Source organism: Rutilus rutilus (genome assembly GCF_951802725.1).
Source record: "Rutilus rutilus genome assembly, chromosome: 19".
Classification (NCBI taxonomy): domain Eukaryota; kingdom Metazoa; phylum Chordata; class Actinopteri; order Cypriniformes; family Leuciscidae; genus Rutilus; species Rutilus rutilus.
The window spans coordinates 4,153,607-4,163,881 of record NC_140232.1 but is presented as its reverse complement, the minus strand read 5'-3'; the positions used below and the strand labels follow the sequence as shown (position 1 = coordinate 4,163,881).

The following is a 10,275-nucleotide window of genomic DNA, read 5'->3' as shown; positions in this document are numbered from 1 at the left end:
CCACCGACTGGTCCGAATGTTCTGCTTCCTGCGGGTTTGGCATCTCAAGTCGTGTGAGCAATAGTAATGCACAGTGCAAGCTGGTTCGAGAGACTCGCCTTTGCCAGATCCGAGAATGTGACATCACTCCAACTATGAAGGTGAGATATAGTGAAATGAGTAGACATACATAATGTACATTCAATCATCTATATACCCATATACTTTTTTCCTAAGACTTCCACATACGAAATATGTACTTTTTTTTATTATTATTCTTATCCACTTCTATTATTGATTGGAATCAGGATGTGAAGAGAGTTTCAGCCAATATAACTTAAAGTGCTTATGAAAAACATCGCCTGCCTTACTTTAAATATTGAGCAGCTTAAGTTTCTGACAAAATTCGTTCAGTTAGTTGACATATTTAATGTTAAAATTAAAATGATATCAGTTTGCACGTCACAAGGCAACACACGGACTGGATCAGAGCTGAGAGTGGAGTGAAAGCAAGTTCCACAAAAATCACACTGTAATCCGGATTCACTCCGGGTTTTCCATTTCCCATCACTGGTCAGAGAAACCAAAGACTTTAGATATACCCAGAGAATGTCTAATAAGGGGAGAACTTCCACTCTCAGTAAACTTCCGGCTACTGAACTGGTTGCAGTTCCACTCTGGTTCCACATGAGGGCGCTCACAGGATGAGTGCAGAATGAATGGAGGTCTATGGCAGTATAGTATACCCATCAAAATCCACTTTTCTCAGGATATAATTTTTTGTCTAGTAATTTGAATGCTGTATTCGAAAGGAGATGCAAAGAAATTACACATTGCTGGGTGTTAGATTTTTTAGAGTCACTTATTTGCTTTAAAAAGTCTTTTAAAATGTCAATGACGTCATACACATCGTACGACCAGAGATACTGCTTTACGGCAATCCTTCAGTCACTTTGGTGCTTTCGCACTCTGCACTTTCTTTTCACTCGAGGCATCGACAACACAGCTGACACAGGTAAACACACGTGCTAGACGAGTTTTTGTTTTGTTGTTTTAAAAGACCACGCTGAAAATAAACACACACACACACGATGTCATCAAGCAGTATCTCTGGTCGTAATCAGTCCTTCACTGACCAATCAGCGTTCATTAGCAGAATGCTAGCGTGTTGTGGGCAACAGCAACTCAACCTGTAAGAAATTGAAAGGACATAAGTACTCGTTCATTCAACTTTCGACCCATGTTGAACTTGCAAAATCTACAATCAAATCTGAGATTTCTCCGCGGCAATCGGGTGACAGAGACAAATTTAGCCGTCTAGCTCCATAGACTCCCATTCATTTTGCACTCATGGGCGATCGCCCCCAGTGGAACTCTGGTGGAACTACAACCAAAATTCGGTACAATAGGACTTAATAGGGAGTGGCCAGGCTCTCCGTAGACAGGCTCTGATATACCCTTCACTCGCTAACTTCCCTCCGTCTCATTCACGCGGATGTACGTCATTGCTTACGTTGCATGAGTGCCCACTACTGGCGGAACCTGCAATAGGCTGAACTGGAACGAATAAGCCCTTGATCACTTAGAATCCACTATGGGGTTGATGTATAATTTATTTTCTAACCTTACGAAATTGTTTAATGCACCATTCTATATGTATGTGTTTGAGTTGTTTAATTTTTTCTTTTTTAAATAATTAATATATCATAGAGTTGTTTGTGGTGGGGTAAATTAAACGCAATATGCGTTGACGTCACAATCGTGTTGCATTGTGGTATATGGAGCTGCCTGAAGTGTACATATGAAGTAGACTTGCTCCCTCGGTCAAAATCGAGGGAGCGAGGGTCTGTCCATATAAACCCCCCTCGCCCACTTCACGAAGTGGAGCGCGTTTCAAAATGGCGGCTGGGATTCCCCGGTCACCGTGATTTAGCCAAGTAAGACATGTTCCTGGATGAACATATTTTGTTGATCCTGGAATAACATTCCAGTCCCAAAATTAAGTCCCTACCCTATCCCTACCCCTAAACCTAGCCCTACCCATAACGTTTCCCTAAAATCAGAGGGAAATGATAGGTGAATAACACTGATGTCAAAGCACCTCACCCTGGTTCTAAGCCTAAACTTGACATAAACTGTAAACTTGTCCCTCAAATCTGATTGGTTGATTGGAAAGTTGTTCCAGGATCAACAAAGATGTTACTGGGGAAGTGCTTAGGGAAGTTCGCAAGTGTGTGTCTAAAAGTGGACTGGAACGCAGCCCAAGATGGTGCACTGACTCGTATGACTATGAATGTGAGAAAATAGGCTTGTTCGACTTGAACCGGCGCTGCACAGACCGATCGGTGAATGACATCAAAGTACCGCGAGAGCCCTGCCTTGTAAATATAATGGTGTCAATGCAGGCCGATCAATAATATTGTTGAATATTAAATTAATGTCTTCATATGGAGGTATTATCTCTATTATTAATGTTTCCTGTTGCTTTGTAATGTCATTCAGAGAGGAAAGAAGTGTCGACGGACAGTGAGGTCTCGGGAACCTGAGCGGATCACGTTTGCCGGCTGCTCCACGGCCCGCCGCCACCGGCCTCGTGTGTGTGGTGTGTGTGTGGATGGCAGATGCTGTCAGCCGTCCGCTTCCCGAACGGTGCGTCTGCGGTTCCTCTGCCCGGATGGAGAGAACGTCACACGTAACGTCATGTGGATCCAGCGCTGCCGGTGCAGCAGAAGCTCCTGCAGGGCTCAGAGAGAGCGTTCCTCGCCCACCGTCAGCCTTCACAACGACACACACACCTTCTCTCGCTGAACACACACAACGCGCCATTGTTGCATGATGGCTAAAACTCACTTTTAATTTAAAAATTTACTCACCCTCAAGTCATCCTAGGTGTATATGACATTCTTCTTTCAGACGAATACAATCAGAAATATATTAAAAAATGTCGTGGCTCTTCCAAGCTTTATAATGGCAGTGAATGGTCAGTTTATGTTTTGAAGTCCATAAAAGTGCATCTATCCATGATAAAAGTGCATCTATCCATGATAAAAGAGCATCTATCCATCATAAAAGTGCATCTATCCATCATAAGGTGCATCTATCCATCATAAAAGTGCATCTATCCATCATAAAAGTGCATCTATCCATCATAAAAGTGCATCTATCCATGATAAAAGTGCATCTATCCATCATAAAAGTGCATCTAGCCATGATAAAAGTGCATCTATCCATCATAAAAGTGCATCTATCCATCATAAAAGTGCTCCACACTGCTCCGGGGGGTTAATAAAGGCCTTCTGAAGTGAAGAGATGCGCTTGTGTAAGAGAAATATTCATATTTAAAACTTTATCGACTAAAATAACTAGCTTCCGACAGCTGTAAGCATCGATTTACGGCGAAAGAGTAACACTTGAACTTGACGCACAGCGTAATGACAAACGCAGAAGCGCAGAGAATAGAGCAAAACAAAACACCAGTCATGAATTAGAAGTCTAAAACAACAATTTTTAAGGAGAAATGTGGGAGGAGCTTGAGTTTGTTTGAACCGCAAGAGATACTCCAACATCTGACGTCATAATAATGGATATCTTACACAAACGCATTGCTCCTCTTCAGAAGGCCTTTATTAACCCCTGCAGAGCATTGTGGAGCACTTTTATGATGGATAGATGCACTTTTATCATGGATGGATGAGCTTTGATGGAATTCAAAACATAAACTTGCCATTCACTGCCATTATAAAGCTTGGAAGAGCCAGGACATTTTTTAATATAACTCCGATTGTATTCGTCTGAAAGAAGAATGTCATATACACCTAGGATGGCTTGAGGGTGAGTAAATTATGGGCTAATTTTCATTTTTGGGTGAACTATCCCTTTAACACTCAATGGACATCTCCCGTTCTCAGGGATGTTTCCTGAACTATAGAATAGTAAACTTCCTCTCTCAGCTGCAGCATTTCTGCTCTAGATTTGTATACAGTTATTGCACTTTATGTATTTCTCGTTTGCTCTGGCCTGTTCCAGTGTGATCGAAACATTGAAACATGCCCGGGTCACATTTCTTGACAGGTTTCGTAAGATTTGCCCAATATTGTCCTCATAGGCACTTGGATATATTGTTGTTTCCACATCTTTCTGCTTTTATTTATTCTGCTGTCTTTGGCTTTGAAGTGTTTTATTGTATCTCGAAGGATAAGTGAATTTATTTGGCTTCAGATGAATGACTTCCTGGCACTCGAATGTTAAGAAAATGCACTAGTAATGAGGGTTGTGAGATTGTGTTACAGATATTATGTACATCATTGAGTGAGTTACCAATGGAAACTGTTTCCGACACAGAATAAAAAATAGGCTAAAAAGGTCGACTTTTTTCCTAAAATTGCGAGATATATTCGCAATTGCAAGTTATAACATCAGATTTGCGATTAAAACTCACAATTCTGACATTAAAACTCGCAATTCTGACATAACTCTCAATTCTGACTTTACAACTCGTAATTCTGACATTATAACTCGCAATTCTGACTTTTTAACTCGCAACTCTGACTTTATTTCTCGCAATTCTGACTTTATTTCTCGCAATTTGCGACTTTATAACTCGCAACTCTGACTTTATTTCTCACAACTCTGACTTTATTTCTCGCAATTCTGACTTTATTTCTCGCAATTCTGACTTTATTTCTCGCAATTCTGACTTTATAACTCACAACTCTGACTTTATTTCTCGCAATTCTGACTTTATTTCTCACAATTTGCGACTTTATAACTCACAACTCTGACTTTATAACTCACAACTCTGACTTTATCTAATGCAATTCTGACTTTTTTCGCAATTGTGAGAAAAAAAGTCAGAATTGTGAGAGAAAAAGTCGCAATTATCTTTTTAAATTGTTTTATTCCGTGGCGGAAAACAAGCTTCCATAGTTACCCGATTAAGGGGTAAAACGAAGATAAGACTTTTTTTATATAATTTTTTGCTTTTAAACTAATATATTTTCTGTCCATTCTTTATACTGCAGAGTTTTTACTCTGTATACAGATGTCTTTAACGAGTTTGTGTGTGACGGAGACTTGCGTTTGTCTTTTGTACAGTGTACAGGCTTCACTACCGGTGGAGTGACACTTTGAGACTGCTTCATTTTTCGGGGCATACTTTAAATCCTAGACGCTCTCTTGTATAGGAGTGAACGACTATATGTATTAAGATGTTGAATATAAATGACTTTGCTGATCAGTTTGTGTCACAAAAAATAAAACATTTTCAGGAAAGACGCTTGTCTGTAACTGATTGTTTCTGTGCTTCTCAACTAGGGCACCTCAACAAACTTCAGGATGACTTAAAATGATTTAAATTAAGTTATATTAAATGACTAATGACGCTAAGAAGCGTGCTTCAGAAAAAAAAATCATTACTGGTGTGAATCTTGAGACAAAACACTGGCACTGATATATTTTAAGACATGTCAGGGGAAGTTGCTTTCAGTTAAAACAGCTCAAACATGCATTTTAGTCTGGGACTAGACTTAAGCCTTGTCTGTGAAGCCGGGGGTACATCTAGTAGAGTTTGATGACAGACTTTGATGTTGGCTTTATTGTCAGAAGGTTTCATTGGTATCACTTTATTTTACAGTCCTGTTCCTCATGTGCAGTACATACATATACTGTACTTTGTACTAAATATAGTAATTACAATAACTGCCTAATAACCCTGAACCTAAACCTAACCTTAACCCTGGTAGTCAGTCACCTTACATTTATTTTTATAAATATAAAAAATTGTATTAATAAAAATGTATTTTACTATTGATATAAAATACTGATTTTGACTGTCTGACTGTTTCTAATATTATGGTAATTGTCACATTTGTTTTAGCTTTTCTTGTTTGAAAAATACAGCAATGTGAACAATTTTTCAGAATAACTTTTGAATAGATAATGAAAGGCTTTTATTTTTGGACTATCTCTTTAAACTTACTTTATATTCAAGAGAAAAAGACAAAAGGACCGAGAGAGAGAGAATGACTGTTGGTTGAGGTCTCTCACTCTTTTGGCTTTGCAATACGAACATCACAGCCGGCTTTCAGATTCCTCACTCTCCTCCGCCAAGCTCTTCTTCCTCCATTATACACCCATATGCATATTGGCCTCGATCATCTCTTTATGCAGTTTAGAGGATCACTAAAACCCAAACCACATAAAGGTAACGGCATGTTCACACTAAGGACGATAGTCATTCTAAATATGAAAAGTAGTCCAGCACAACTATAATGATAACGACACAGAGGAATGATATTGTTGGAATCACTTTCAGAACTTTTTTTTTTTTTTTCAGCTGGTGAATCATAAAAACATTGACAGCCAATCAGAATCCGTCCTGCTTTACCGAGCGCGAGCATTTAAAGTGACAGACGACAAAACGGCAGTGTGCTTATAATAAACAGAACGATACTGTCCGCTGGTGTGGAATCGAATACAGTTATATCTTTATCTTTATAGTAGTGTGAACTGATCTTTAAGGCCCACTGAAGTGCCTTTAAACGCGCAGCATTATTCAGTGTGTTGACGTAATTTCCACTGAAACAGGAAGACAGGGCGGGGCATATCGAACAGCTCCTCCCCTTTTCTTAGGAATAGCCAATGGTGTTTAGTTTTATCTCACAGCTCGGCCAGAGCCGTTGACCAGCAGTTTCCTCATAATCTCCTCCATATCACTTTAAAATACAGCATTATGTGCAGAACTCAAATGGGTCAGATACATTTTCTGGTCTGAGCGACTTGAGCTGCGGCAGTTCGAGTGACACAAACGTGAAACCAGATTTCATCCGCCCTTATGGAAAGCATATTTACGTTCCCTATCCCCTATATAGTGTACTTTGTGCCATTCACCATTTAGAAAATAGTAAATGTGTGAACGAGAGACCGATTTCAGCCGCAGCTTCAGCGTCTGTTTATAATGTAGGGGGCGGAGCTTCAGATTCTAGAGAGCATTTGATTGGACAGAAAATCTGATTAGAAGCTGAAGTGCAGAGTGATGTCATCAAAATCATTGATCCTTAGTGGCGGAAGTGAGAGACTGTAAGTTCTCTTACATCTTCTAAATGTGAAATTTGTCATTGTTTTGGAGCACACTAGCTTATAGGTAACAGTAAGGCTAACATATTCATACTAAAAGCAAAAAACTTAATTTCATAAGTCTGAAAACGTATAAGGTAGTATGTTGCGGCTGCCTCATCAGTCATGAAAAACAATTGAAACAAATGTAAAGTATCAATGTTGTTCTTAACATTTAAAGCTGCTACAACATATTACAACCTGCTATTCAGGATATGGACAGGAATTTTAAGCATGTTATAAAAGGATGTTTTTTATGAAATAAAGTTAAAGAAGGTTCATAGAACTGCTTGCCATCGCCATGGACACAAGCCTGTCTGGATCGCCGACGTCATCGCTGATGTAAAATGTGCCTGTTTGCTTTAAGGGCCTCACATATCCCTAAAGGAACTTGTTTGCCAAGTCGGAGTAACTGATCTAGAGACAGCTCTTAGAAGCCACTGTAAACTTTAAGATATGTACCTTGACAACAACAATCTCCAAACAAAGAGAAAAGACGCCATAGTAGCACAATTCATGACATTAAATAGCAGTGGATCTTTGGGTTTTAGTGTCATGTGACACAGTAAAGGATCCATAGCAGCGCTTTTCATGAATGGTTCACATAGTGCTTGAAACTCCTGAAACGTCTTTTTCCCTCAATAAAACGCTCAGAAAATGTTGTTTATCCACCTCAGGTGGTCAAACTAAATGTTTTATGAGCCGTTTTATTTTCTATTCATGTTATGTTTATTTTATTATGTTTACTACAAGGTGTCACAGTTTTAAAAGAATATTCCATTTAAAAATTAAAAAGGGTTTATGGCGAAATGGGACACATAAAACTTAGGACCAGTGTTATTAACTAAAACTATCATGAAAACTGTTTTTGTTAATTGAAATTAATGCTGCGTCCGAAATCGAATACTTCCCTACTATATAGGCCTAGTATGCAAAAAACTAAATAAACAAAAAAACAGTAGCCTACGCGTGTGCATATGATGGACACTTTACTATCCCATGAGGCCACGGGAGAGGATTAATGAATGGCAGTGAAGCGACGCAACTGACGCTGGTAGGTCACATGATAACAACAACATGACGAATTTCATTCATACTACCCATATTCATACTATATAAGACTTTTTTAACAGTAATGTAGTACCTACTCAGACAGTTACGATTTCGGATGCAGGGAAAGCTGTAGTAACGTAACATAAATATTATCTACAAATGAAAGACTAAAAGTGCCACTATTATGCTATTTTAAAGGTGAACTATGCAGTTTTTTTTAGCTTAATTTACCTTACCTTAACAGCTTCGGAGTCATTGGAATGGTTATATGACTTTTTTCGGGTTGAATGGTGATCTTCTCGCACCCCTCTAGCGCCTGTGAGCGGAAAAACCACCCTTGCAACTTTGGGCCGGTGGGCCGCAGTGGACATGGCTTCGTGCGTTCGCTGGCTTCTTTGAAAACAAATGTACGTGACCAGAGGGAGGGGGGAGAGTCGCCAACGAGTTTTGACGACAGTGTTGTCAAATATCTATTCTGAAGCTGTAGGGGGAGCTCTATAGAGAAACCCGCGAGCAAAAAGCGAAAAACTGCATAACGCCGCTTTAACGTTTCCTAATTTTGTGTTGGAGTCTCCTACAGCAGATTTACATGCATCAAAGGTAAAAAAACACTTTAGTTTTCTCATAATATACATTGCACATCACCACATTGTTCAGTGTTCATTCTCAAACGACTCCATGGATGAATCAATCTCTCTAAATCCCTCCTTTCTCTGAGCTACTCTACTCTGATTGGCCAGACAGCCCAGTCTGTTGTTACTGGTCGAGCGCTTACAGCGCATTTCGAAAGCTAACGCCCATTACCATAACTGTACTTAAAGGGTAACTAAACCCCTGGTCAGAGCCTGACTCCACCCACTGGCAATATTTGAAAAATGCTAGAAAAGTGGGCAGAGCCCAGTGGAGATAGAGGAGACGAACCGTGAGCGGGGGGGCGTGCACCTGAGACCTGCTGTCAGACTCTCTAAAATGGAGAGTGACTCACAGGGTCGCAAGACGACGTAAAGTACATGCATCTGATGAGTTTTATCGAGTTGATGTCAATAGCGCGCGCTCTCTATAGGCATTTTCATATTTTGCCGCTATGTGAAAAAATCCAGCAAAATGCACTGGCGCATTTGTCGACCCCAGAGGATTAACTTTAGCCTAAACATAAATTGTGATTAAAATATATATGATCACTCACATCAAGACGTGGTAATCACGTCTGGTGCATTTTGCTGGATTGTTTTAAATGGTGGTGGAGTCCATGCAGGAGGAGCAGCGTTTGGCACTGCGTTGCTTTTCAGCGCGAGCTGTGTGGAGAAGCCCATTTCCACCTCTACTGCGTTGGAAAAGCAATTCCGCGTAAAATGCAGGTTTCACACTCATGGTCTTCCAGGCCACGTGCATGCAACCACTGGCGCCTAATTTCCAAGTCTGCTGGAAAGCTATGCAGTCCAGCAGTGCTGTTGCAACCAGCAACACTACACCTACGTACCCTCCTGACCACTGTACTAAATACAGATAAATCTACGCTAGCTCACCAAGGGCGTGGTAGCTCGTACCAAGGGAGGGTGTGGTGAGCTGGAACCTGCTTATGTCACGTAGTACCGCTTACGTCACGTAGTACCGCAAACATCCAATAGGAAAATTCAACTGCAGTAGCCACCGTTCAACCTGTAGAGGGCAGCACTCAGACGTTTTTACACCATATATTGTAGAATTAAAACACTTTATACCCAAATGTCAAAAAAGTTACTCGAATCAATGAACAGCACTAATAAAGCCCCATTCTTACACATCATTAACTAAAAAAAGTTGGTTTAGGGTTTAGTTACCCTTTAAGCTCACAAGGTGTCCTCAGTCCTCAGCGATTGAACACACTAGCCGTTTCCATTACCCTTCAAATTGCGCAAATTGAAATTGCGAATTGAAAATACGCCCAATAGAAACACGTCAATTTCGCAAAAAAGTTGTTAAATTCAAAAAAGTTTATCAATAAATTATAATGGCCAGTGCTGCTGCTGGGATATTCGTAAACCTCCCAACATCCGTCGTCATGATTTTTGAATGACTCGCGAGAGGAAAAAATGCCGTTTTAGTCGCATAACATCGGTTAATGGGAACTCTGCCATTTCGCAATTGTTT

The 10,275-nt window shown here is 40.1% G+C and overlaps 1 protein-coding gene across 1 annotated transcript in view; it reads left to right on the top strand.

Annotated features, from left to right (window-relative positions):
- The window catches only part of ccn1l2 (cellular communication network factor 1, like 2), a 10,215-nt gene extending 5,450 nt beyond the window's left edge, over window positions 1–4,765 (top strand). The window contains exons 4-5 of the mRNA XM_084390300.1: window positions 1–140; window positions 2,482–4,765. The exon at window positions 1–140 is cut by the window's left edge and continues 60 nt beyond it. Of these exons, the coding sequence (XP_084246426.1) occupies window positions 1–140; window positions 2,482–2,787 (446 nt within the window). The 3' untranslated portion in view covers window positions 2,788–4,765. The remainder of the gene's footprint in view (window positions 141–2,481) is intronic.
- The last annotated feature ends 5,510 nt before the right edge of the window (window positions 4,766–10,275 follow it).